We start from the raw sequence: 26,444 nt of genomic DNA on the forward strand, positions 1-26,444 counted from the left end.
GTTAGCTTGGGTCTACTAGCCTATGTAGTGGAAATGTGATGCTGCTAGCTTAGCACGTAAAGCCCGAAGGGTAAAGAAGACGAAAAATGCTAAATTACCATGTTGTTCAACTTATTTTGGCTAATATTAGGCAAAATGATTAAGATAAGATAAGTTTAGGAAAAACAAGTAGTCTCAAACACGGCCATCAAAACCAAATGGAGTAGCCTCAAAGTTGTTTTCAAAAAGAAAAAAAACAAATAAAGAAAAAGAAAACAAGTGAAGAAAAGAAAAAAATCCATGGACAAGGAAGAGGAGGAGAAGAAAGGGATTTGGAGCAACTGTGACCACCAAATACTTTTCTTTTTCTTTTTTTATTTTTTTATTTTTTTATTTTTGGTAGCACAGACTACACACAGTAAAATACAGAAATGAGTAGCTGGGAAATCCCAGTCTGTAAAACAGACCTCCATTTCCATGGCAGCAGCAGAACAAGCAGCAGAAGAAGAAGAACACCAACAAACTACCTTGAAATTTCACAACCTACTTTTCATAACTCTATTTTTTTACCCAAATTATCAACCTCCTCAATCTCAACAAAATCCAAAATTATAGTAAACTCTTATTCTGCTGATAATCCCACTAACACCCTTGAACAACAACCACCTGTCCATTCTTGGTAATTTTCTCTTGTCTTCTCTTCTCTTCCCTTTCACTCTCATTCTTTTAATAAAATAATTTCAAACTAATTTTTCTAATAATTAATTAAGCAAAGCAAGTGGAAATGGAGGGATTATTCAATCCGATATCAACAATGTGGAGATACTGGTCCTGCACTTGTTCTTGTCCATGGCTTCGGAGCTAACAGGTTTCTTTTTCCATACCTTTTTTTTTACTGTCTTCTTTTCATCATTCAAGTAAAAAGTTCATTCATTCATTGGTCTTTCCCCATTTTATTCATAACAGTGATCATTGGAGGAAAAACCTACCAGTTTTGGGAATATCACACAGGGTTTACTCCATTGACCTCATTGGTTATGGTTACTCTGACAAACCCAACCCTCGCAACTTCGGCCTTACTTCTTTCTATACCTTCGATACGTGGGCTTCCCAGCTTAATGACTTCTGTAATGAGGTGGTTAAAGATGAGGCGTTCTTTATCTGCAACTCCATTGGAGGTAGCTTCCCTTTTTTAACCTTTTCTACCCCTACTGTCATCTGAATTACTTCTGAATTCACTGAACAAAGTTGATTTCTTGTAGGTCTTGTGGGGCTTCAGGCAGCAATTATGGAGCCACAGATATGCAAGGGTGTTATGCTTATAAACATATCTCTTCGAATGCTTCACATTAAAAAGCAGCCTCCACTCGGCAGACCTCTAATCAAAGGCTTTCAGAGTTTACTGCGGTAATATAATAGATTTTGTCCTGCACCCAGTAAATCCTTTGCTGTGTTTTGAACTTAACCCTGTAACATCATGTTGGTTTGTTATGTGGCAGAAATACTGGTCTTGGTAAATTGTTTTTCAGAACAGTAGCCACACCTCAATCTGTCAGGAACATTCTGTGCCAGGTATTTACTGTCTATGTTATTGCACTCTCAAAAACCAGTGTTATGATCTTAAAACATAATTCGTGTTCTTTATTGTTTAACTTGCATATATAAGAGTACAGTTGTAGCCTACAAGCAGGAATGTAACTGAGCTGTTGTTATGGAGAAAAGTGGGGATGACTTTGCTTAGTTAGACTAACAGATGTTATTTCAGTGTTACAATGACACATCTCAGGTGACAGAGGAACTTGTTGAGAAAATCCTTCTTCCTGGGTTAGAACCTGGTGCCGTTGACGTGTTTCTGGAGTTTATCTGTTACTCAGATGGTCCTCTTCCTGAGGAGCTATTGCCTCTAGTCAAGGTCAGTGATGATTTAATGCTACTCTTTTGTATACTTTATTCTCTCACATTTAGGGTTTAATGCCATTAATTTGTTCCTCTTTGAACAGTGCCCAGTACTAATTGCTTGGGGTGACAAAGATCCATGGGAACCCATTGAGCTTGGAAGAGCTTATGGTAACTTTGATACTGTTGAAGATTTTGTTGCCTTGCCTGGTGTAGGCCACTGCCCTCAGGTCTCTCTTCCTTGCTTTAAAAAATTATATGGACGACTTCGTATTCACTCGTATTCTTATGACTTTTTTTTTCTTTTCATTTTTCCTTCGTTTATTGACCCTACCCAGTACCGGCCTGCTAGTGACCAGTGACCCTTTTCGACTAGCCCACTATTGAGCCGCTACCCTTTTATTACCCGACGCACTTTTGACCCGCACCGACCCTGTCCCAACCCGCCCAATAACCCGGTCTACTTTAAATGTACCTTTGACTTGGTTTCTTAGATCCTTTGCTTGCTACCTAATTTGTGGTTTCAAGTTTCTCAACTGCATTATTTTCTTGTGCAGGATGAAGCACCGCATCTGGTGAACCCGTTGGTGGAGTCATTTGTAGAACGCCACTCTGCAACCAGGGCTGGTGTTTCTTTGGGTTCGGGATCCACAGTGTGAGAGAATGCTCGTCAACTGTTGATTGTCATTGTGTTGGTGATGAAGATGGTTTACTTGCTTGTGGTGCCGAGTGCTGCAGAAGTGGATAGCAGAAGGTCTGAGACTTTATGTTGCTTGGTGTGCAAATCATGATTTTATTATCCTGCCTATATTCCTGTTAGTGTTCAGAAAACATGTAACACACTAACACTGAGGCATTCAGGCAGTTCTCCACAGTGGATTAGAACAAAGGAAGCAATATGTTTGATACCAATTGATGTTTATAAAAACTAATACAGTATACAACATTTTACATTCCGTTCATGCAATGTCTATCTGAATATCCAATGAAGAAATGTTAATTACAAAATACAGGAACCAGCCTGTTTGTGCATCAGTAGTGAAAACCTTACACCAACTTCCTCAGTCTGAAATGCCACACAGGGTGTACTCCTTTGATCTCATTAGTTACAAATAATCAGAACTTGCAAAAATAGTTTGGTGTAGCTGTAAAATTTGATGGAATGTACCAGCTCCTAGACAACAACAGTCCACCATCCATGATGTAGACTTGATAATTTTGGGTTTTCTCCAACTGATAATCTTCTACATGAAGTTTTATGTAGAAAAAAGATATGAATATCACTGAAATACATAGAATCAAATATAACTTACAAATGGAGGGTTCAAAACTATATTCGGGCATCGTGGCCTCGTGGGCAACATCTATTACCAGGAAAATTTTATAATTGACTGCCAAAAAAAAACATACATCCAATTCCCAATCGCTTAGGTTTTTTTTCTGAATAAATAGTTTTAATGAGATGTGTGCAAGCCACAGTTCGTGATGAGTGACAAAAGCTTGCCAAATATAGCCATTTTCTTCCTTAAGCTCCAAAACCTCCAGAAACTAAGGCGGACTAAGAAAAAGTACATACAACGAAAAATGCCAAACTTCTACTGATGCTTACCTAAACCACCATTGCAACAAGGAAAGATAAAATGCCCAGGACTTGAAAGTAAAAAGTTACTCGTATAACTAAAGAACACAACTCCTTAATCAGGACCGTGTTCCTGTGTATGCCATAAAAGTTGGGAATGTGTCAAACCTAAAAACAATATTTAATCACTCAATAATCATCTGATATTCAAACCAGTTATCTCCTTTCAAATTCAAAAGACTAGTTCATGATATGTGATGAAACATCTGCTGCATGGCAAGATAATTTATGCTTGTCAGTAAATTGATGGGCTGTTTTTCAGTACAAAGACAGTAATTGCTATGAACTGCACAAATTGAAACTATATGGTACAAAAAATTAACACATATTACTTCGTAAAAGCAATAAAACCATATCATATGGCAATATCCAATCACCATTAAGGAACACACTGGAATCGGGAATGAGCAAATAAAATTGGCATGCGTAATGGTGATAAAGAGACACATGAACTGAGTGATGTACAGAACTCAAATTCTAAGTTTAATTCAATGAACACTGACCAGACCTGATCAACATGTATTGATGCCATCCTTGCAGTCACTGGTCAAGTTGTAGAACGTCTCTACCCGTGTCTTACCCCTGATAAAAACCTCTGTATCAACCTCAGCCCTCATGTAACCATCAAAATTGACAGGTCGACCACCATTCAAAGCGGTAGTTTCATTATACCAATCACTCGTGTTTCCCCACAACTCCTTGTAATCATCAAGCAAATGCACCTTGTATTGTGACCTTAGTTTATCAAAGTAATTATAGAAAGGCTCGTTTGTGGCAATATACAAATTCCTCCATGGCTGCACAACTCCTTGAAGCTTTGAGACAACAGCTTCAGGAGACGTGTCAGCATCAAGGTGAGGCCACAGTTCTTTGTTCTGAGCCTTCTCTCCTCGAACCACATGAACTGCATCGAAATCCCAATCTAATTTCCCGCTAATTTCAGAAACTATATTCATCACCCTCTTTGATTTCCAGAGTGCACGCCACGGTCTCTGAATGTTATTTGCAGCTTGTCCCTCACACACCCGGTACCAATAATTATCTGGTTCTGGAGCATCAAAGTGCCTCCATATAATGGTACTCCTATCCTTCTTTAGTTGCATCGGTGTAGTCTTATAGCTAGCCACCTTTCTAACCGAAATCTTCCTCTTATGAGTCTTGTCCCATCTTTTCCAATCCCTAAGAAATTCGCGCTCCTCAACAATGGAAGCCTCTTCCTTTAGATGTTCAAAGTCAAAATAGAATCTAAAATCCTTTCCTTCTTCATCCTTACCACTAGGGTTATACTGAGAAGCCAAACAAACACTCAAATCCATCACGAACGTCCTGTTCAAATAACGTGCTTCCCCCAAAGCACACAAGAAACTCCACATATAGTGATTCATACCTTTGCAATAATCCCCACCACGCGAATAATACAAGTACCTCCCTCTCCTAAAAGCTGCATCGGTGCTAATCGTGGGTATGGTGTCATTGATCTCACTATCCCGGAAAGGAGCAAGAACCTTAGGATTACGAGTGGCAGCAGCATTGAAACGAGGTTTAGGGCGTCTAGCATTGGCACCGGAATGCCAGCCACTAGCACCAATAACCTTATAAGCACAATCATCCCCAAGTCCAATCCTAAAACGGCGAAAATCCCTGTATTTTCTCCAAGATTTCTCCTTCCTATTCCTAAACTTCCAAGCCACATCACATTGATTAGGTTTTGAACCATTTACAGGAGTAGCATACTCCAAGAACACAATAGACTTAAAGAGCTTTAAATTAAAGCGCTCAATAGCGATTAAAACACGAGGATCGGAACAATTAACCACATTGAGATCCTCAGCACAAACAGAGGGGCTAAAGGTGGAATTAGAGGTGAGATTCTTCTCAAAAGTGGCAATGACAGCCTCAGTAATGGGGAAAGAGACGGAAGATGGGGCGGCGGCAGGGGGGAGGATGAAATCCTCGCCAGTTTTAAGGACGGAAGAATCGTCCTTGAAAGTGGCATTTTCAACTTGAGTGAAGAGGGTAGTAAGTGCAGGAGCAGATTGAAGCCATGGATCTGGGGGTTGGTAGGTGATTGCGATAACAGTGATTATCAAAACAGCGAATACAAATACAGAGAAGCATACATTGCTGATTAGCTTAATTAGGTTTTGGGCTATGGGTTCAGCTGTATTCACTGGTTCTCTCATTTTCCCAAATCAAAACCCAGATCCTCACTAAATTTGGGTAAAATAGTACTGAATTCGTTGAATTTGAAGGAAAGAATTGAAATTGCAAATGCAAAACAAAAAAGATTGGAAATTGTAGAAGCAGTGTGAAGAGGAGAAGAGAAGTGAGATAAAAATGAAGTGGATCTAGAGAGAGAGAATGATAAAACTTACAGAAAATTGCAGAAACATAAAAATGGTGATGGTGATGGTGGTGCTCCTCTTCTCCGGTGGAGTAGAAATGAATCAACTACAGACTACAGTCCTCAGTCATCAGTCATCAGTTGAGTGTGAAGAAAGTAGAAAGAAGAAAGACTCATACTTCAACTGATACAAGGCATAGATGATGAAGAATGATGATGAAGAATGTGTCACGTGTCCATGTTTTTATCGACGCTTTGTTGGTGTGTCATGTTGTGTATGTTTTGAGATTTAGGGGTATTTTCGGCAATAATTACAAATACAATTCAAGTCATTTACGTTAATTAACTTTCTTTGTTCTCTTTTAATTGCACCTTTTTCATTAATGAATTGCAAGGTTTTATATTTGGACTACCACAAATGACATTTGATTGGCCCGGGCCGAGGCACGAGCGCACGACACGACTCCCAACTCGACCTATCATGGATATGAGAAAGACACGGGCTAACACGAGCACGAAGTCTTGGTCGTGGGCACGTTAAGTTGAGTGATTAAGTTTAGGCCCTTTCCGATCAGACATAAAGGCGTGGGCTAGGGCAGTACCTGAGCCGCCCTTTTGAAATTCTTGGCGCAACCTAACTTGACACAAAATAAAGGGATTGTGTGGGCTGTGCTTGTTCATGCTCAAATCATGTAGCTCGACAGAAAATCCGACACACAACTATTTTTACAGAATACTTCGTATTTGGTACCTTTCTCAAAAAGATTTATGGATTACTTATGCCGCGGTCACATATTTAAATACAAACCTAAAATTAGACAAAATCATTACAAAGATAAATGAAATTAAGTACTCCCAATTAGTTTGAAAATGGTTTTTGATCAAATAAAATGACAACATAAATGATCCAAAATGAAAATAGAAAAATAGAAAAGGAGTGGGGAGAATAAGAATACTCCGTATACGGACTAAAAAGAAAGGTTCTTCCCTCTCAATTCATCTTCCTCGTCATCTGTAGTCTCCATTGTCAAAGAATTGAGCGGTCTGCAAGAGCACATAGACCAGAAAATCGCAGAAAATTCACACGAATTATCAAAGGTGTGTATTTTACTTGCATGCTGCAATTTTTTCCCTAAAAAATTGAGTTGATTATTTCTGGGTATGTCAGGGTTTGAAGATGCAAGTCGATTTTATTTTGTTTTTAGCTTTTGTTTTATGGGGGTTGGTAGATTAATCCAAAAATACATAAAATTTAGGCAAAAAATTATAACTGGGGTGTAATTGAACCAGTGATTAAGGTTTGAACTAACAGAACAGTGGTGTAGTTGGGATAGATAGAAACACCTGAGAATGATGATGGTACTTTCAAGTTTGTAGCTTATATATATATATATATATATATATATATATATATATATATATATATATATATATATATATATATATATATATATATATATAGTGTATCTTGGATGATTAGGCAAGGAATAAAGATGGCATTTTTACATGTTTACTGCAGTGCAGACTGCTAATACTGCTATAGCTACTATATGAGTTTTAGCATGGTACAATGTAGATTTTCTGAACTCTTTCTTGTATCCAAGTATTAGCAAATATTGAAGTATTCTCACAAGCATCACACTTTGTTTAAAATGGCAGGCTCAATTCTCTGTATTCATAACTTTAAAGGTCCAAAGGAACCAAAGCAGTAATTGGATTTGGATAGCAAAATGTTGGCTGCTAAATCTCCTCTTTTCTTTCTCAAACAAGTCCTTAAATTGTCCAAACCACTGCCTAAAGCAACCAAAAAAAACCAGTCATCGATCCTTACCATGTGTTCGATCATCACTTTCGATGGACCTTGATAAATCAGTAGCTAGCATTACTCCTGCCCAGACCCGAGTTGATATCCTAGCAGAGTCTCTTCCATACCTACAAAAGTTTCGAGGGAAAACCATAGTGGTCAAGTATGGTGGGGCAGCAATGAAATCTGAGTCACTTCAAGCATCAGTAATCAATGACCTTGTACTTCTATCATGTGTAGGTATTCGCCCTATTTTTGTCCACGGGGGTGGTCCTGAAATCAACCAATGGCTTGACCGAATTGGTCTCAAACCAAACTTTCTCAATGGCCTTCGTGTGACTGATGCATCCACCATGGAAATAGTCACTATGGTTCTTGTAGGGAAGGTCAATAAACAATTAGTCTCTCTCATAAACAAGGCGGGGGCCACTGCTGTTGGGCTGTCCGGATTGGATGGCCGCCTCCTCACAGCACGTCCATCTCCTAGAGCCGCTCAACTCGGTTTTGTGGGCGAGGTAGCTGTCGTGGACCCCACCGTTCTTCGGCCCTTAGTGGAAAGTAATCACATTCCTGTCATTGCCTCAGTGGCAGCCGACGAGAAAGGACAGTCCTATAACATCAATGCAGACACTGTGGCGGGGGAACTTGCAGCGGCTTTGGGTGCTGAAAAGCTTATATTGTTAACTGATGTTGCAGGGATTTTGGAAGATAAAGATGATCCGAGTAGTTTAGTGAAGGAGATTGACATTGCCAAGGTAAGGAAGATGGTTTCAGAAGGGAAGGTTGCTGGTGGGATGATCCCTAAAGTCAATTGTTGTATTAGGTCACTTGCTCAGGGAGTTAGAACAGCAAGTATAATCGACGGCAGGGTTCAACATTCCCTATTGCTCGAAGTTTTGACTGATCAAGGGGCTGGAACCATGATCACTGGTTGATGTTTATCTTCTCTTTTCATTTTTTTTATCTTCTTTGTACCTTTCCTTTTGTTTCTTCCCTACACTTGGAGGAGCAATAATGGCAAGCAATGGTGCATGTGATACGATGCGAGTCTTCCTGTTGGCTGTTGGCTGTTGGTTAGTAATTTTTAGTAATGTACTGGAGTATGTAGAATGCAATTTTGATGCTGAATAACAGTAGTTTGTAGCTGGATATTTGCAGTGCAGAGTAACTTCTTTTTTTCCCTAAGGTGCACAAGTATAATTTGTGGGCTCAATTGAGGCGGCCTGATCTTCGGGCCTGAATTTTTGGATTGAGGCATGCAGGCTTCGGCCGTGCTGGAGACGCCTTTTTGAAATTCTCGGCGGAACTCGACCTGACACAAAACAAGGGGATTGCGTGGGCTGCACTTGTTCAGGGGTCAAGTCACGTGGCTCAGCATAAGCCCGACCCACAACCATTTTAACAGAGTCGTACTTATGCCGTAGTCCTATATTTAAATACGAACCAAAAATTAGACGAAATCATTACAAAGATGATTGATTACCAATTAGTTAGAAACTTGTTTTTGATAAAATAAAATGACAAGATAAATGATCCAAAATGAAAATAGAAAAAGGAGTGGGGACTAGGGAGAATAAGAATACTTAAAGAAGGGATAAAACTTAAAAGCTCAAAAGCAAATTAAGAGAAAGGAGAGATCAAGAATTGGGGATATCCGGAGCATATTACTGTGTCACTGACTCACTGTGAACTTGTTAAGTGCTACCATACAAGCCTGGTCCAGTTCTGAGCTTAGTTCTCTCTGTATTGACTTTGTATTTTATTTAACTTTGCTGTTAATTAATTATTGATTTCAGGCTTAATTTGTTGATCAAGTATTACGCTATGGAATCTCGTGCCAACCATAACCAGGTTCATTTTTTTGTGTATCCACTAAAGTTGCCTTCTTTCTTCTTCTTCTTCTTCTTCTTCTTCTTCTTCTTCTTCTTCTTCTTCTTGTTGTTCTTCACATCTTACTCTGTTAATATCAGGAATATCTTAACTTATATTCATATGTACAAGCCTATAACTCTATAAGGGGGATTTCGTATCTTTTTCTTTCTTCTTTCTTTGTGTACTTCGTAACAAATTAAGGCTTTCTTTGTCCTCTGATCAAAGTACTTAAACAATCAAAGTGGCCATATTGGGAGTTATACAGCTTGTTTTCTGGGAAAAAATGTCATCTTTTGTGGAGTTACTGCAGCAATCATTATATGATAACTCATAACAAATTAAGGCTTTCTTTGTCCTCTAATCAAATTGTTAGAACAATCAAAGGGGCCATTTTAGGTTTAATACAGCAGCTTCTTGTTGTTTCTGGAAACAATCATGAATTAGGAAACCATTCTGATTGTGCAAAACATGCAATTTTGTAACCAAAGTATGAATATTTTTGAGGTGCTTAAATTTCCAGCTTAGTTCCTGACAAGTTACAGTATATTTTTTAGGTATCTCATTGTCCTAACAAATGCTTAAGCTGTGTTCAGTGGTTACCTCTATTCAAGAAGAAAAAGCAGGTAGATATTATATCAGATCAGCTCCATTTGTAGTCGTATTTTAGAGGTGTCACTTTGCCTCGCCTAGCCCCTTCGTAACTAGTTTGTTTTTAGCTTGTTCGTTTTTCTTTTGTGTTTTTTGAAGCTACTCTTCTCATTTGAATCAAAAAAAAAAAAAAAATCAGCTCTGTTTATTGCTTGCACTTTAACTAGTTTCTCTAGCTGCAAATTGTTTTTCTAAGTTGAACCTTAAGTCTTGAATGTGTTTTTTGGATAACAGTAAGAGTGCCTAGTGCTTCATGTTAAAAGTTGCATTAGTCCTTCATAAGATTAGTGTGGCCTTGTTTTTTGTTTTGATACTCACTTCTTTCTTCATTCATCAATATGGTTTGCAGAATTCAATCGAAAAGTTTCAAAATCATGACATTATTGTATATGTTCTCGGTAAGCTCTTTTTCCAGTGTTCAGACCTTGTCCGTCTGCTGTTTGTGGCTGTGTTGCTCGCATTCCTGTCAAATTTTCCGGTGTTATGTTGCTTATACTGTCTGGATAATTATCTTAATTGCAAGGTGGTCCTGGGTGTGGAAAAGGAACCCAATGTTCTAAAATTGTAGAAGACTTTGGTTTTATTCATCTCAGTGCTGGAGAACTCCTTGAAACAGAAGTCAAAACCGGATCTGAAACCGGGTAAGAGCCTCAATTAGTGGTTTTATTGAATTACCTGTACTCTTGGAATGATGACAATAAACAATTTCTCTTTATTATACATAGTATTCCTAGGTTTTCATACAAAGTATAGCTGTGTTTTATTTGGCTTCATGTTAACAATTTTGATTTGAGATCCTTTCCCCACAGAAAAATGATTCAGGAATTCAAGAAGGAAGGAAAACTGGTGCCATCTGAGGTGGTTGTCAAGCTTCTGAAACAGGCCATGCAGAGAAGTGGTAACAGAAAATTTCTTATTGATGGCTTCCCGCGCAATGAAGAAAACCGTCTGACAGCTGAGAAAATGGTACCTGGTTTCTTTTGCTTGTTCATTAGACTGAAGGCCTCTACTTGTTTTATATGGTTATTTGTACTGATTGTGATCTTTACCTTATCATACAGTTGGGAATACAGCCAACAATAGTGTTAGTGTTTGATTGTTCAGAAGAGGAAATGATCAGGCGTGTTATGCAGAGAAATCAGGTCTGTCATTTCCCTAGTCTGTGATCGAAGTTCTTGTTAAATTGTCAGTATTAACCATTACTTTTTTCTGATTGTGTATACAGGGAAGGGTTGATGATAACATGGACACGATAAGGAAACGCCTTAAAGTTTACAAAGAATCAACACTGCCTGTGATTGATTACTACGCCAAAAAGGGGAAGGCCCGAAAGGTAGTCTGCTTGACATGCAGCAGCAACCTGTTTACATTGCTTTAGTATGACTTGTTATAACTTATATTCACTGTTTATATTATCAGATAAATGCTGAGAGACCCGTTGAAGAAGTGTTCAGGTCAGTAGAGGCTGTCTTTTCTGAACTTGGATTAGTGAAGCGCGGGAAAACAATAGTTTAGTGTAGGGGACATATTTTGAGTTCTTTTGTGTTGTATACTTGATTCATATGCTTTCGTGTTCTTTTTTACTTTTATTCAATACGGTGTCAATTCCCAACAATAGAAACAAATAGGGACAGAGGGAGTAGTAGTACTATACTGAGATGACGAACATGCAAAGGAGGATATCTTGTTTTGTTATCATGATTCCATGTACTCCATATATTATATATAGGTCAGTTGAACATATTTTAAATCTCAGTTTTTGACTAATATTTTACTGTATGTGATATTTCCCGTAAGCAAGATACGGAGTATATTTCCCGTAAGCAAGATACGGAGTATAGAAATGACTGATTGGGTGGTAGAGAGCCGGACAGGTTTTCCTGTTGCCGAAGTAAGAAGATGTATGGTGTTGCATCATTTTTGGTAGGCTATATGATATATTATAATCTCTCATATTTTGGTGAAGTTTTAATTAAATGTAGGTTTGTTTTTTCCTGCTATAAAAAAAAGAATAGATATGGAAGGGAAGCAACATGGACGGGGTAACTGCGTACGTGTCATTCATGCAGGGGAGGAGTAAAGGACAGTGTGCAGAGAAAGTGGGTGTCACAACTCACAACTCACATGTCCTAATTTAGTAATTACTCTTTCCATTTTAACACACATATATGTAGTGTCACCTCTGATACTCGGCGCACTGAAATTTAAGCAGATTTACTTGCATTGGTTTTTATGTTTTGTGCTAGTTGCACATTGATTTTCAAACAATAGGATACAGTGCCATTGATTTCATACTAGTAAAAATCAAGATTAGTGCAAAAGAACTCAACTATGGTGGAAATATATGAAGAGTTGATGGATCCATCGAGTGGTGGAGAAACTTCAGAGAGCGAAACAGAAGAACTCAACTATGCAGATCTCAAGAAAAGGATGTGGAAGGATGAGGTGCGCATGAAGAAGCTGAAAGCAGTGAAGCACGCTTCAGAGGTCGAGGGAGATGAGTCAATCGGGGATAGCAAAATGATGGACGATGATGCAGCAACAAGTGTAGTCAGAGAAGAAAAATCAAGGCGGAAAAAGATGCTGAGATCTCAAGATGCCATTTTAAAGTACATGGTGAAACTCATGGAAGTTTGCAAAGCACAAGGGTTTGTGTACGGCATCATCCCTGAGAAAGGGAAGCCTGTAACTGGCTCTTCTGACAGTCTTCGGAAATGGTGGAGGGAAACTGTCAAATTTGAGCAAAGTGCACCTCATTCTTTACAGCAGTTGATTCCTGTGATTGCAGAATGTGCAGCACTCAATCATGAGACTTCCACTTCGTTCTTGCATATGTTGCAGGATCTTCAAGATACAACACTAGGGTCCCTTCTTTCTGCACTTATGCAGCACTGTATTCCTGCACAAAGGAGGTTTCCACTTGAAAGAGGTTTACCCCCTCCTTGGTGGCCTACAGGAGATGAGGTTTGGTGGGGTCAGCAAGGCCCGCTTTCTGTGGAGCAGGGCCCACCACCTTATAGGAAGCCTCATGACCTTAAAAAGGCTTGGAAGGTCAGTGTTTTATCTGCAGTTATCAAACACATGTCTACTGACTTCAACCGCATGACCCGATTGGTTAAGAAGTCTAAGTGCCTTCAGGCTAAGATGACTGCTAAGGATACCGCTACCTGGTCTAAGGTCGTTGATCGAGAAGAAGCTCTTCTGCAACTCACCAATCGTTGTCTCCGCATAACCGATGAAGGTGGTGATGCTGATGTTGATGGTGATGAAGATGGTGATGAGGGTATGGCTCAAAGTTGTAAACTTGACCAAAACAAGAGGAAGGCTGGTGTTTTCAATTACCAGGAAACAGAAATGGACAAGTACAGTAAGAGGGATCATGAGTTGCCATGTGATATGAGTCCAGGATTTGTATCTGCATATTCACTTCTAGCCGCAAATTACGATAATTGCCACAACTTAGCAGTGGAACTTCAGATACCTGATTCGAGTCATGATTCGACAACTCTACCTCCTTCTCCTTGGAGTTGGGATGGCCATGTTCAACCATCTGAAGAAGAAGCAGAAGTTATGAGCAATACTGATGATATTACAACAATGCAGGTGACAGGTGAACATCATCAGACTTACATGCAGTGTCATAGACTAAATCAAACAGAGTATTGGGAGTTCGATCATGTTCCACAACTGGGTTTGGACACGCCCTATCGATTTCATGATCACGAACAAGACATGAACGAACAAGCAGCAGAAACTTCTATTTGGGATCTACCATATCAAGAACCAAATGATGACATAGACTGAAGATCAAGTTGCTGTTTCTCAGTCTACAAGAGTTATCAATCCTCTTACATATTTGGGATCGGTAATTAAGTTGACACTTATTAGTTCAAATTAGTTAGATATTTTTATTATTGTTGCCCGTCTCCCCTATTTGACTGTGGTTTGTTTTTGTGTTTTTCCAATCAAATACTTGAATACACAGGCAGTACCTCTACCTCTACCCCTTTTTATGTTTGGAAGATCTGAAATAAACTGTGTTATGTTTGGAAGAAAATGTTGAATAACTGTGAAGACAGATTATTATGTTCATCTTATAGAGTACAATATGTACAATCAACATAATACAAATACATGTATTGATTTTGAATCCTTATCTCAGTGCATGGTTATAGTCATGAAAATGGAAGTTTTTGTAAATGAAGCGAGACAACCATTTTGAGGCTACAAAGAACAGAATGGCTACTGTGAATACAGCAGTCCGTTGAATCGTGGTCATCATTCCCTGCTTGGTTAGTCCGACCACCCCGATCAAACCAAAGGCGATCACCTGAAGTGCTGTCTCAGCTATGTTTAATCCTTTATAAGCAGCATTACAGCTCGAACAGTTCACTACATGAGTCCAATACCTGAAACATTTCACTCATTTATCAGTAATAAGTGGCATTAATTTGATTATCCTGTTTCCATTTTTTAATTTTTTTTCCTGTTCAGTAGCTTAAAAGTAATGCAGATTTTGGAAGAGCTATGTAATATGCACACCTATCGAGAAGCTCTTCGCGTGGAGGAGATGGTGGAAGAGCACCTCCATTGAACTTGGAACCCCAGTTCACTTGGCCTTGTGAATATTTGTTTAACCACCTTCTGTAGCCAATAAGAATACCATCTGACTTTGTTGGCACAAAACAGGCTTTATGCCAGTTAGTTGGGCCAACCTCCATTATTTTTCGTTCCTAAAGCGATGATGAGAAAGGTGAGTTTAGTAACAGTGTAGCACCAATGAATTAACAGCATACAAGAAGTGGTTGGTATATATGTAAAATATACCTCAAGGTGAAGAAGATAAAGATCAGAATCAAGAACCAAGTTTTGTTTGAGATGGAAAACCCATCTTGGAATGATTCTGTCAACCCAAACTGCAAAGTTTCTAGGAAATGACCATATCAATCGGCTTTTTCCTGGACTGACAGGAACACAGATGAACACAAGCACAGGCCTTTTCTGGGTTGTCACTGCAGCTGAGGAAACCTGATAATCAACCTGTTTGTATGTGTTTGATCAGTGTAAAACAAATTTTATTTGCAGAAAGCACAAATGGGGATTTAAACTACCTTATTATTAGTCACTTCCGATGAGACTGATTCATTGGCATTGTCAGGAGGTGGATCTGGGTAAGCATAGTAGACACAAGGTGCAAAAAAGTTACCAGAACCCCAGTCTTGCTTTGAAGAAAAACCATTGATGTCCATGTGTTTTATACTCAAGTTAAGAGGTCTTCCGCCTTCTCTATCAGCCTTCACTTTCGGAGTTGGTGTTTTCAGTATTCCGTAGTGTGCATATGGAACATGAGCCGGGTCCATCAGATTTTCAAGAAGAACCTCATACCTAGACAGTTACACAGCAGCAAGTTGTGAAGTTATGAACTTATGATTACTGTGCTAACCAGCAATTTACAGAAAATCAGAAAAAATATGCAAATTAAATGTAAATGAATCAAGTTTGGTATTTGATACCCATAATTAATCTCTCTATTAGCAAGTACATTGGTGTAAGAAGGATCATCAAGCTCAGGCAAGAAGGGAGGCTTTTTGCTGTTAAGAATATCCTTGAATTGTGGATCAGAATTTGGCCAAAACCAAACCATGTTATTCTGAACTGTGCTTGGATATACAGCTACACAAGCTTTCTTTGATGTATGTATCTGCACATTTCACAATCATGTCCATACTTAGACTATGTTCTGTTCACCTTATTTCCCCTTATTTCAGGAAAAATAAGTTCAGAAAAAGTAAGTGAAAATCAGGTGAATAGAACGGAGGAGAAACAAGAGGAGGAGGGTTACCGGAGGGCCGTCAAGAGGAGCTTGAGGAATGAGCTGACATTGACCAGAAGCATTAAAACACCAGCCATGATAAACACACTGAAGTCTCCCCCATTGATCAATACGACCCTCGGAAAGAGGAGCCAAACGATGAGGACATAAATCATTAAAGACTTTCCACTGTGATTCAGTCTTATCCCACCAAACAACCACATCTAAACCAATAACCCTTTTAGCATGAGGCTTCCTTTTATCTAAATCACAGATTGGCATTACAGGGTACCATTGTGCATACCAATCAAACTTCTCTGCAACTTCTTCCTCTTCTCCTTCTTCCTCGACTTCTTCATCAATGGATACAGTTGCAGAAGAAGCAGCAGCAGCAGCAGATATACATATTACAGGGGTAGTGGGATTCCTCCTGTTGTATTTATGATGCTGATGTCTGCGAAAAGATAAAGAAGTAGAATCTGGAGATTGTGGAAGAAACACACAGGTAGTGATTCTGTTTTGATGTGTGGTTGGAGCATTCAGGTTTGGGATTCCTGTTGATAACAACATTGTTATTGTACGTTGAGCAGCCATGGTTACTGGCTTGCTCCACTAATTCTTATAATTATGGTCTTTAATCATCAGTTCACACTAACTTAACACTTATGTAAGACTGTAACCAAGAAATCCAATGAAATGTGGCTGCAATTTGAAACTTGGCAGCAGAAGATGATGATGTTCCATATATTGTAAATGATTAATTAATTGGATGGCCCCACATGCAAAGGATTCACAGGATTCCAATCAATTGTGTTCACTCAAACACTGAAACCAATCAATAATTAATTTTGTGATCTTGTACTAGTACAGACTAAAATATGCTAAATCTGTATTAATGTATAAAATTATACTACTTACTGTATATTTTTCAATACTCATATAGTATAATTTAAGATATTGATGGCCAAACTTGTATACAGATGGTGTAAAAAGTCAAAACGATTTGTATATAGATAGTGTACCGATCCAAATCGACCAGAATAGAAATATTGTCCCGACATTAACTGATATTGAAGTTTACCCACCGTTTTTAACCGATCCGATGACCCGATTGACAGGCCTAGTCTGGATTGCAGTTTGACACACAAGTACACAACTAGAAAGGATTGGAGATGAATATGGGCTGGGATTCATTTCATTGGGTTGGGTTGGGTTTGTGGGCTTAACTTTTACAAATAGATGAAATCTAGTAACTTCTTATCCCAAATCCATTAAGTTAGGCTCTCCCTTTCTGATTGGACAGAATTTCACCACCTCAGCTTCATATTTTAGCTAACTCCTTTATTCATTCACAAGCTGTTCCACCTCCCTTACAACCACCACACAACCTCCACAGTCCTCCTCTAAAAGGATGGCCACTGCCGCAACCGCAACCGCCACCGCGGCATTGCAATGTTCACCGAAAACCTCCATCACATGTCTATCAAACAAGCACATACTAACTGAGCCATTCCAAGTAAAATTTGATTCAACAAAGAAAACATACTCACCCTTAATTTCCATTGCCTACAAACGGAGGATAGCTGTCTCTGTGTCCGAGGAACAAACTGTAAACACAACTGAAGAAGAGGTGGAAGAAACACAAGGTGAAGGTGAAGGTGAAGGTGAAAGTGATGAAGTTGAAATGAATAATACAAAGCTTTACTTTGGGAATTTGCCTTATCATTGTGACAGTGCTCAACTTGCTGGTATTGTTCAAGATTATGGCAACCCTGAATTGGTTGAGGTATGTATTCCTTCAAATTTATTAATTCTTATTCCCCTTTAATTAATTAATATAGTACTGTAATAGATATTGAAACAGATTACAAAGAAAGAAGCATTACAGTTATAACATGTTATAAAAATGAAAATACAATTGGGTTAACAAACAGGTTCTATATAATAGAGACACAGGAAGAAGCAGAGGATTTGCATTTGTGACAATGAGCAGTATTGAAGATTGCAAAGCCGTTATTGATAATCTCGATGGAAGTGTAAGAATCTAATCTAATCTATCACTCTTGCTCTTGCTCTTGCTCTTGCTCTTGGTCATGTATCTAGTAGACCTGATCAAAAGACGGGTCGGGCCGGGATGAGGCATAAAAAATCAGCCCGTGTGTCAGGCCAGGTCAAGAGACGGGCCGGGTTTTGGTGCCCATGCCCACTAATTCGGGCCTAAATTGTCATGCTTTAGGCCATTTGGGTCGGGTTGAGGCATAAAAATCAGCCCGTGTGTCAGCCCAGATCAAGAGACGGGCTGGTCTCTTAGTGCCCAAACCTGCTAATTCGGGCCTGACTTTTCGGGCTTTAGGCTATTCAGTCCGGGCCAAATATATAACCAAAATTGTAGACTTGTAGTTTTACGTTCCCATAGCCCGTTAAAGTTTTAATATTTCGAGACGGGCCAGAATACCGGACCTAAAAATTCTGCCCAAACCCACCAAATTTCGAGCCGTTTCAGGCCGGGCTCATGTTGATCGGGTCTGGAACTATCCAGTAGTACTAAGGTAATAAGATAGTTGTTGTGATGATTGGATTGCAGGAATATGGTGGAAGATATTTAAGAGTGAATTTTGCTGATAACCCAGTAAAAAGAGCACCTTTATTTCCAGAAACAGAGCACAAGTTGTTCGTTGGTAACTTGTCATGGTCAGTCAACTCAGAGAGTTTATACCAAGCGTTTCAAGAGTACGGAAATGTGGTTGGAGCAAGAGTGTTGTTTGATGGAGAAACTGGAAAATCTCGAGGTTATGGTTTCGTTTGCTACTCTACAAGGTCCGAAATGGAGTCTGCCCTTGCTTCTCTTAATGGAGTGGTAATTAACGTTTTAACAAGCTTTTCTTAACATATTTAGATGATTGTTAACAAGCTTTTTCTTAACATATTTAGATGATTGTATGTATATAACAAGCTTTTCTTAACATATATATATATATATATATATATAGGAATTAGAAGGCAGAGGGATGAGAATAAGCATGGCAGAAGGCAAGAAATTATAAGTGAAGTGAAGGACATTGTTAAGACTCAACAAGTACGTGTGTGTCAACTTCTTTTGTCATTTCAAAACAAAACAAAAACAAAAACAAAAAAGAAAACAAAGGGATGAATTTATATTGAGATGTTTCTTGTGTTATCATTCTCAATAATCAACATTTTACAACTGTACCATCTTATAGAGTACTGAGTTTAACATAATATTAGCAACAATACTACTGAATTGCATTAATTAATCAAGCAAACACGAGGTCTGATTAGTTACATTCATAGAGTTTTACTGTTATACCAACTGTAACGAAATTTCACAGCAAATTTGGAGGTTTATCCTCGAGAAATCAAAAGATTACAATCCGTTCTACTACGAGAAATCCTTGCTAAAGAATCGACTAACCTGTTGGCGGTTTCTTCCTTCAGAACATCAGTTACCAGTGCAGTTCCCTAGTACATGAGCATGGTTATAGTCATGAAAATGGAAGTTTTTGTAAATGAATTGAGACAACCATTTTGAGGCTACATAACAAAGGATAGCCATTGTGAATATGGAAGTCTGTTGAATTGTGATCCTCATTCCCTGCTTGGTTAATCCGACTACCCCGATCAAACCAAATGCAATCACCTCAAGTGCTTTCTTGGCTATGTTTAATCCTTTATACGCAGCACTACAGCTCGAACAGTTCACTACATGAGTCCAATACCTGAAATATTGCACTTTGTTGTTAGAAAAACCAGTAATGGGTACGTGGGTTATTCGGTTATTCCACATTCTGGTGATCAAAATTCGGGCCGGGCCGGGCTTTAACACAAAAAGCATACCAAACCCCTATAAATTTGGTGCGGGCCGAAATGGGATTTCGGGTCGAGCTCGGGTTTTGGTCTAAAAATGCATATATTATACTAAGCAAACCACACACTTTTATAGGTCGGGACAGCGGGCCGGGCTATAGATGATCAGGTCTACAATGTAGTATATTTTATGAGCCTATAAAAGATCTTTTGATATAACTTAGTTAATTAGATTGAATGAAATACTAGTTTAATTTTTCTACATTCTTTCCCCTCTATCATCTCTATTATAATTTCAACATTAAATTTGATTTATCCTGTTGACGAGCTCTGTAATATACACACCTGTCCAGAAGCTCTTCGCGTGGAGGAGTTGGTGGAAGAGCTTCTCCATTGAACTTGGAACCCCAGTCTACTTGGCCTTGTGAATATTTGTTCAACCACCTTCTGTAGCCAATAAGAACACCATCCGACTTTGTTGGCACAAAACAGGCTTTTTGCCAGTTAGTTGGACCAAACTCCATCATTTTTCTTTCCTAATGGATGATGAGGATTGAGAAAGGCTAGTTTAGTACTAGAAAAGTGTTGCTATAAAGAAATTGACAGCATTCAACAGTGGTTATTGGTATGTAAAAATATACCTCAACATGAAGAAGATAAAGATCAGAATCAACAATCAAGTTCTGTGTGAGATGGAGCACCCATCTTGGAATGATTCTGTCTATCCAAACTGGAAAGTTTCTAGGAACTGACCATATCAATCGGCTTTTTCCTGGACTGACAGGAATACAGATGAACACAAGAACAGGCCTTTTCTGGGTTGACATTGAACCTGAGGAGTCCTGAGAAGTGAGAATCGTTCAATTTTAATGAGTTTGATCAATGTCCAAGAAATTAACTTTTTACAGCAAGCAAAAGTGGAGTAACTACCTTATTAGCCACTGCTGATGAAACTGATCCATTTTCAGGAGGTGTAAAAGGGTAATAATAGAAGAAGCAAGGTGCAAAGAAGTTGCCAGAACTCCCTTCTAACTCTGTAGAAAAACCATTGATGTCCATGTGTTTTATACCCAAGTTAAGAGGTCTTCCGCCTTCTCTATCAGCCTTGACTTTGGGCGTTGGTGTTTCCAGTATACCATAGTGTGCATACGGAAGATGAGCCGGGTCCATGAGATTTTCAAGAAGAAACTCATACCTGCAAGTGAAAGAAACAGTCTATAACCAAGTCCATGAATCGTAGTAATCATGTAAGAACAATTAGGCACGACATACAAGACTAAAATTCATTATAGGGCTCCGTTTGGTAGGGTGTAAAGCGTTTTCATGGAAAAAGATTTTCCCCCTTTCAATCATTTATGTTGTTTGTTTGGCAAGGGATGGAAAACAATTTCCATAACTCCCTCAAAGGTGGAAAAACATTTTCCATTCGAAAGGGAGGAGAACCACTTTTCCACCTTTCTACCTTACCAAACGGAGCCTAAAAGTCCACATCAGAAATTAATTGTGTTTTCCATTGGAAAATCATTTTACACTGAAAATGTTTTACATCAAAACCAAACGGATCCTATATGGTAGTGAAAACTAAAAAGTCTACATCAGAAATTTACACAGTTTCAGAATAAGATGCATATATGTAATATAGATCAGTGCATGTTTAAGTTGTAAGAAATATTTGAGTAAGAAGGATCTTCAAGTTTTGTATCATACCCATAATTAATCTCTCTATTAGTGACAATATTGGAGTAAGAAGGATCATCAAGCTCCGGCAAGAAAGGAGGTTTTTTGTTGTTAAGAATATCCTTGAATTTGGGATCAGAATTTGGCCAAAACCAAACAATGTTATTCTGAACTGTGCTTGGATATACAGCTACACAAGCTCTCTTAGATTTGTGTACCTGCACATTTCACTTCAATCAGGGTGTACTCTACTACTCATAAACTGGTAAAAAAGAGTACTTAATCATCGTGTTAACAGTGTAATTTGAACTAGTAATATAACACGAATGTAATAAAACACAGAAGTTGGGAAAACGGGAGAGTTACCGGTGCGCCATCAGTTTGAGGAATGAGTTGACATTGACCAGAAGCATTAAAACACCAGCCATGGTAAACACACTGAAGTCTACCCAGATGATCAATTCGGCCCTCGGAAAGAGGAGCCAAACGATGAGGACATAAATCATCAAAAACTTTCCACTGAGAATCATTCTTATCCCACCAAACAACCACATCTAAACCAATGACTCTTTTAGCATGAGGCTTAGTTTTATCTAAATCACAGACTGGCATTACAGGATACCACTGTGCATACCAATCAAACTTCTCTGCAACAATTTCCTTTTCTTCTTCCTTGACTTCATCAATGGATATTGTTGAAGAAGAAGCAGCAGCAGCAGAAATGCACATAACAGGTGTAGTGGGATTCCTCCTGTTGTAAGATAAGCAAGTAGAACCTGCAGATGGTGGAAGCAACACACAAGCATTGATTCTATTTTGATATGTGTTTGGAGAATTCACTTTTGGGATTCCTGTTGACAACATTGTCATCATTGTGTGTTGAGCAGCCATGGTTGTTAGGTTGCTCAACTCCAAGAGTTTTTGCTAATTCTTATTATGATCTATAATGACACAAATTTAACACTTCTGTAAACAAGAAACAAACAATTCATTGTACAGAGTGAAATAACCGTTGCATGTGTTTGTGATTCCTCGTGTTCCAATGCATGTCTTTGGGATTCCTGGTGTGCCAATGCATGTCTTTGGGATCTTAAAACACTTATCTAAATGTGACCATTCCAGGATGATTAATCAGATGGCCCCACATGCTCATGAGTCTCATGACAATGCTCAGGAAGATTACAGTAAATGATTAATTGGATGGCCCCACATCCTCAGTATCACACCTTTCAGACATGTTTCTATTTGTCTTCACTCAAACACCAAAATCAATAACACTGCCTGAAATCATGTTTCATGTTTTTTTTCTTTTTAAGAATGCAACTAACAAATAATCTAACAGTCTAATACCCAAGTGAATGAACATGTTAAATTAATCACCCAAAGGAAAACTAATTTCATCAACAAATGCAGAACTCTGTCTGGCATAAGTTCGCTGCACAACGTCAGAATGCATTTTATTCAGCTTAATTAACAAAATTCACGTTTAGTTTCACAGAAAAATATTTCAGTCAAAATTGCACACAACTAACTATACAAGTATATATTATGCAAGTTAAGTGTCGTGTATTCAGTGGAGCTTGTACTTGTCTGATCACTTCTTTTCAGTCAAACTTTACACCAAGGGTTGTGTATACAGATTGACATTATCCAAGGGTATATAGTAGCTCATATGAACTGAGGACTGCTCATTTAAGAGCATGGTTATAATCGTGATAATGGAAATTCTTGTATATGAAACGAGACAACCATTTTGATACCGCAAAACATATCAATGCCGACATGAACAAAGCACTTCTTTGAAAAGTAGTCAGTGCTCCCTGCTTGGTTACTGCAGCAACCCCAAGTAGAATAACAGATACGATTTGAAGCACAGGTTCAGCGATGTTGAGCCCCTTATACGCAGCACTACAGCTGCTGCAGTTCACTACGTGACTCCAGTACCTGAAACATGTTTACCAGCTATGACTATCAATTACAAGAAGACAACAATTGTCCATGGCTAAAGTTTTGCATACTTTCAAAGAGTAGTTTTTCACTAAAAGAGACTTACCTATCCATTAGCTGTTCACGAGGAGGTGTTGGAGGCAGTGATCCATCGAATTTCATCCTCCAATCAACTTGACCTCCAGAGTATTTCTTCAGCCATTTTCTAAAGGCAATTACAAGAGCATCTGATTTGGTAGGAACAAAGCAGGCTTTCTGCCAATTAGTCAGTCCAGTTTCCATTATCTTGTGCTCCTGCATGAAAAGAATCAGAAAACTGAAAAGAATTTCCTAAGAGAGCACTCACAACATACAACACTACTCAAATTCAGGCTGGAAACGAACAAAACTGACTCCACTTTGTCAGTGTCATATGATATATTACTCTACTGTCTCCTCCTGTGAAATGGGAGCAATGCAATGCATAATCTCCATTTCATCGCGGGACTAAAATATCATTTAGATTAGAGTAGCAAAGGTTTAAAAATTACCTCCAAGTGTAAAAGATACAAGTCGGAATCCAGGATCAGATTTTGATCTATATGAAATATCCATCTAGGCACAATCCGATCTACCCAGACGGCAAAATTTCGAGGAAAGCTCCATATTAGTCGACTTTTTCCAGGACTGACAGGAATGCAGAAAAAAATCAAGAGAAATCTTCTTTCTTTGCCTTCGGATTCCTAGATCATTGAATTGGCAGGAAAAAAAAAACATGAGCAGCAGAAACATACAAGGATGAAGCAATATAGTGCTAACTCTGGCTCTATGAAGATCTATCTCCAGGTAATTAAAGAATTAAGAAGCTTCTCTGACAAACGTAACAATCATTGCTGCTACAACTGATTACCTTTTCAGGTTGGTCTTGATTCATCGTAGACTTTGGAACAACATAAAAAACACACGGCGGATAAAACTTGCTGATGCCCCTTTCTTGCTGAGCAGTGAAACCACATTTGTCTAGTGTTTGGACATTGATCTCCAAATGTCTCCCGCCTTCTCTATCTGCTTTGGGTGTGAAAATAACTCCAGAATGTAAATCCCTGAAGCTACAGAAGCATAGAACATAATAGCTAAACACACATGATGCATAGATTTTCTTATCTGTTTTTATCAGTTGGAATTCTCATTATTCCGTAATGTGCGTAAGGAACATGAGCCGGATCCATAAGGTTTTCAACCAGAACTTCATATCTGAAAAGGCAACCAGAACATGAATGTTCAGTTGTATCAATCAGCAATTCAGCAGCATTAGATTATTACAATTATCTCTTCTCCTGAAACAAATGAGCAAACAAATACATACCCATAGTTAATATCCCTAGTTCCCATGGACTTGGCATATGAAGGGTCATCAATTTCTGCAATATAAGGAGGTTGTTTCTTGGTAAGAATGTCTTGGTACTGAGGATCACTATTTGGCCAAAACCAGAGAATGTCATTTTGGACTGTGCAAGGGTATGAAGCTACACATGCTTTCTTGGATGTGTGAACCTGTAAAATTTTACCTGCCTTGATTAGATATGCTAATTACATCAAGATTACTTTTGTTCCGTGTGAATGATCCACAAGTGCAATACAATTTACAAATTAGGGAGTGGGGATTCAAACCTGAAACCTATCATACACAGACTCTCGGTTTTAGCCACTATGTCAAGACCTCGTTGTTACGTATTACATCAAGATTATGCTTCATGAAAATTAGAGGCATTAAAAGGTATTCAAGCTACGATCTAGCAGACTAGCACCCTTAATGCAGTACTTTGCTGACTGAATTCTGGATTCAAAATAACTCCTACTAAACCCATGTATGTTGCAATTCATGATTCATGAAAACATAGAAACATAGACACCATTTGTAAACCCAAGAATTAGAAAATTCTACACATACAAACATAAACACCACTTATGAGCAATTGAGCATCATGCACATGTATTCATGATCCAAGTTGGAAATTCGAAACGAAAGAATGAAGCAAACAAAACCAAAGTACAAAGCAATGTGCACATGTGTTCATGATCTAATTTGCGGGTGTAAGAGAGTTAATAATTACCGGAGGACCATCAGTAGGAGCTTGGGGAATAAGCTTACATTGACCAGAACCATTGAAACACCAACCATGATACACACACTGCAATCTTCCCCATTGATCAATCCTACCTTCAGACAAAGGTGCCAACCTATGTGGACAACGATCATCAAACGCCTTCCAACTCTTCTCATTTGGGTCCCACCAAACCACCAAATCTATACCTATGACTCTCTTCCCATGTGGGACCCTCTTATCTAAGTCACGTACAGGGGCTACTGCATACCACTCTGAATACCAATCGAATTTCCCATCCTCATCTTCTTCTTCATTTTCTTGTTCTTGTTTTTGTTCTTGTTCTTGTTCAACTGTTGTTGTTGCGGAGATAGAAGAAGGCGAGGCGCTGTAAAGCTTGAATTTTGATAATGGAATTCTGAACTTGGTTAATTTTGGTAATGGTGAGATACATGATAAAGGGAATCCAACCTGGGTTTGCTTCCCCAAACTCAGACCTGCTTGCAGATTTAACAAATTCAACGTAGCAGCAGCCATGGAATGTACAAGAACAACTCAATTCCTGATTTTTCCGATTTCTGATTGTTTTCTGGAGGAGAGAAAAATGTTTCCCTGTTCTTCTCAAAAACTTTCCAGTTCTAAATTCTAATCCTCTCTTCCAAATGTAAAATTAAATCTAATTAAGAAGCGCCTTCTTCTGAATTCTAAAAATGCTGTTGCATGTCTGCTTTATATCCACCAGTTTTCAGTGCATACAGGCCACTCAAGTTTCAAAGGGTATTTTTTTTAATAAGAAAAACTAAATGTATGATAAAATCGCGCGTCTTTAAGATAAAATTGTAAGAAGAAATTTTTAAAAATAAATTACACTATTCAGTTATTCTTGTAATTCAGTGACAATAACAGCCTAATATGTT

At 38.5% G+C, this 26,444-nt stretch overlaps 9 protein-coding genes across 19 annotated transcripts; 5 read left to right on the forward strand and 4 right to left on the reverse strand.

The window, feature by feature from the left end:
* The first annotated feature begins 239 nt into the window (after positions 1-239).
* On the forward strand, positions 240-2,837 carry LOC110790447 (pheophytinase, chloroplastic). Of its 2 annotated transcripts, none has more exons than XM_056826851.1 (8): positions 240-658; positions 755-847; positions 946-1,157; positions 1,242-1,386; positions 1,479-1,551; positions 1,745-1,891; positions 1,980-2,046; positions 2,433-2,837. In XM_056826851.1, exons 1-8 carry the CDS (start codon positions 411-413, stop codon positions 2,435-2,437), a joined length of 990 nt encoding a protein of 329 aa, XP_056682829.1. In that variant the 5' UTR covers positions 240-410; the 3' UTR covers positions 2,438-2,837. The 2 variants fall into 2 exon arrangements, with proteins under 2 accessions (XP_056682829.1, XP_021850923.2); XM_021995231.2 differs by having other exon boundaries at positions 249-658; positions 1,980-2,105.
* Positions 2,777-6,101, reverse strand: LOC110790445 (uncharacterized). 2 transcript variants are annotated; one of them, XM_021995230.2, is made up of 2 exons: positions 4,023-6,101; positions 2,777-3,116 (listed from the first exon to the last, which is right to left on the reverse strand). In XM_021995230.2, the coding sequence occupies exon 1, from the start codon at positions 5,695-5,697 to the stop codon at positions 4,027-4,029; it is 1,671 nt and encodes a 556-aa protein (XP_021850922.1). In that variant the 5' UTR covers positions 5,698-6,101; the 3' UTR covers positions 2,777-3,116; positions 4,023-4,026. The 2 variants fall into 2 exon arrangements, with proteins under 2 accessions (XP_021850922.1, XP_021850921.1); XM_021995229.2 differs by having other exon boundaries at positions 2,777-3,119; positions 4,023-6,098.
* A 718-nt stretch (positions 6,102-6,819) lies between these two features.
* LOC110790450 (UMP-CMP kinase 3) lies at positions 6,820-11,937 on the forward strand. 8 transcript variants are annotated; one of them, XM_056826489.1, is made up of 9 exons: positions 6,820-6,956; positions 9,459-9,513; positions 10,089-10,157; positions 10,532-10,580; positions 10,706-10,823; positions 10,992-11,148; positions 11,244-11,324; positions 11,408-11,515; positions 11,602-11,937. In XM_056826489.1, exons 2-9 carry the CDS (start codon positions 9,487-9,489, stop codon positions 11,695-11,697), a joined length of 705 nt encoding a protein of 234 aa, XP_056682467.1. In that variant the 5' UTR covers positions 6,820-6,956; positions 9,459-9,486; the 3' UTR covers positions 11,698-11,937. The 8 variants fall into 8 exon arrangements, with proteins under 8 accessions (XP_056682467.1, XP_056682470.1, XP_056682465.1 ...); XM_056826487.1 differs by lacking the exon at positions 6,820-6,956 and adding an exon at positions 8,605-8,735; XM_021995236.2 differs by lacking the exon at positions 6,820-6,956 and adding an exon at positions 8,617-9,379.
* On the forward strand, positions 7,713-8,811 carry LOC110790425 (acetylglutamate kinase, chloroplastic). The gene has a single exon (XM_056826486.1). The coding sequence runs from the start codon at positions 7,713-7,715 to the stop codon at positions 8,595-8,597; it is 885 nt and encodes a 294-aa protein (XP_056682464.1). The 3' UTR covers positions 8,598-8,811.
* A 149-nt stretch (positions 11,938-12,086) lies between the features above and the next one.
* LOC110790449 (ETHYLENE INSENSITIVE 3-like 5 protein) lies at positions 12,087-14,332 on the forward strand. The gene has a single exon (XM_021995234.2). The coding sequence runs from the start codon at positions 12,514-12,516 to the stop codon at positions 13,984-13,986; it is 1,473 nt and encodes a 490-aa protein (XP_021850926.2). The 5' UTR covers positions 12,087-12,513; the 3' UTR covers positions 13,987-14,332.
* On the reverse strand, positions 14,242-16,731 carry LOC110790448 (protochlorophyllide-dependent translocon component 52, chloroplastic). Of its 2 annotated transcripts, none has more exons than XM_056826484.1 (6): positions 16,025-16,731; positions 15,696-15,883; positions 15,294-15,567; positions 15,010-15,210; positions 14,725-14,915; positions 14,242-14,591 (listed from the first exon to the last, which is right to left on the reverse strand). In XM_056826484.1, exons 1-6 carry the CDS (start codon positions 16,586-16,588, stop codon positions 14,336-14,338), a joined length of 1,674 nt encoding a protein of 557 aa, XP_056682462.1. In that variant the 5' UTR covers positions 16,589-16,731; the 3' UTR covers positions 14,242-14,335. The 2 variants fall into 2 exon arrangements, with proteins under 2 accessions (XP_056682462.1, XP_056682461.1); XM_056826483.1 differs by having other exon boundaries at positions 15,010-15,222; positions 16,025-16,729.
* Positions 16,732-17,286: 555 nt separating this feature from the next.
* Positions 17,287-19,207, forward strand: LOC110790453 (28 kDa ribonucleoprotein, chloroplastic-like). Its single transcript, XM_021995241.2, has 4 exons — positions 17,287-17,780; positions 17,929-18,030; positions 18,579-18,851; positions 18,985-19,207. The coding sequence occupies exons 1-4, from the start codon at positions 17,406-17,408 to the stop codon at positions 19,036-19,038; spliced, it is 804 nt and encodes a 267-aa protein (XP_021850933.2). The 5' UTR covers positions 17,287-17,405; the 3' UTR covers positions 19,039-19,207.
* Positions 19,208-19,236: 29 nt separating this feature from the next.
* On the reverse strand, positions 19,237-22,773 carry LOC110790451 (protochlorophyllide-dependent translocon component 52, chloroplastic). Its single transcript, XM_021995239.2, has 6 exons — positions 21,863-22,773; positions 21,527-21,714; positions 20,750-21,014; positions 20,461-20,661; positions 20,165-20,355; positions 19,237-19,731 (listed from the first exon to the last, which is right to left on the reverse strand). Exons 1-6 carry the CDS (start codon positions 22,385-22,387, stop codon positions 19,455-19,457), a joined length of 1,647 nt encoding a protein of 548 aa, XP_021850931.1. The 5' UTR covers positions 22,388-22,773; the 3' UTR covers positions 19,237-19,454.
* A 152-nt stretch (positions 22,774-22,925) lies between these two features.
* On the reverse strand, positions 22,926-26,257 carry LOC110790452 (protochlorophyllide-dependent translocon component 52, chloroplastic-like). The gene is made up of 7 exons (XM_056826485.1): positions 25,537-26,257; positions 24,789-24,976; positions 24,586-24,676; positions 24,333-24,497; positions 23,974-24,165; positions 23,550-23,737; positions 22,926-23,440 (listed from the first exon to the last, which is right to left on the reverse strand). The coding sequence occupies exons 1-7, from the start codon at positions 26,062-26,064 to the stop codon at positions 23,185-23,187; spliced, it is 1,608 nt and encodes a 535-aa protein (XP_056682463.1). The 5' UTR covers positions 26,065-26,257; the 3' UTR covers positions 22,926-23,184.
* Positions 26,258-26,444: the final 187 nt, after the last annotated feature.

The sequence above is a fragment of the Spinacia oleracea genome, chromosome 4 (genome assembly GCF_020520425.1).
Source record: "Spinacia oleracea cultivar Varoflay chromosome 4, BTI_SOV_V1, whole genome shotgun sequence".
In the NCBI taxonomy this organism is placed as follows: domain Eukaryota; kingdom Viridiplantae; phylum Streptophyta; class Magnoliopsida; order Caryophyllales; family Amaranthaceae; genus Spinacia; species Spinacia oleracea.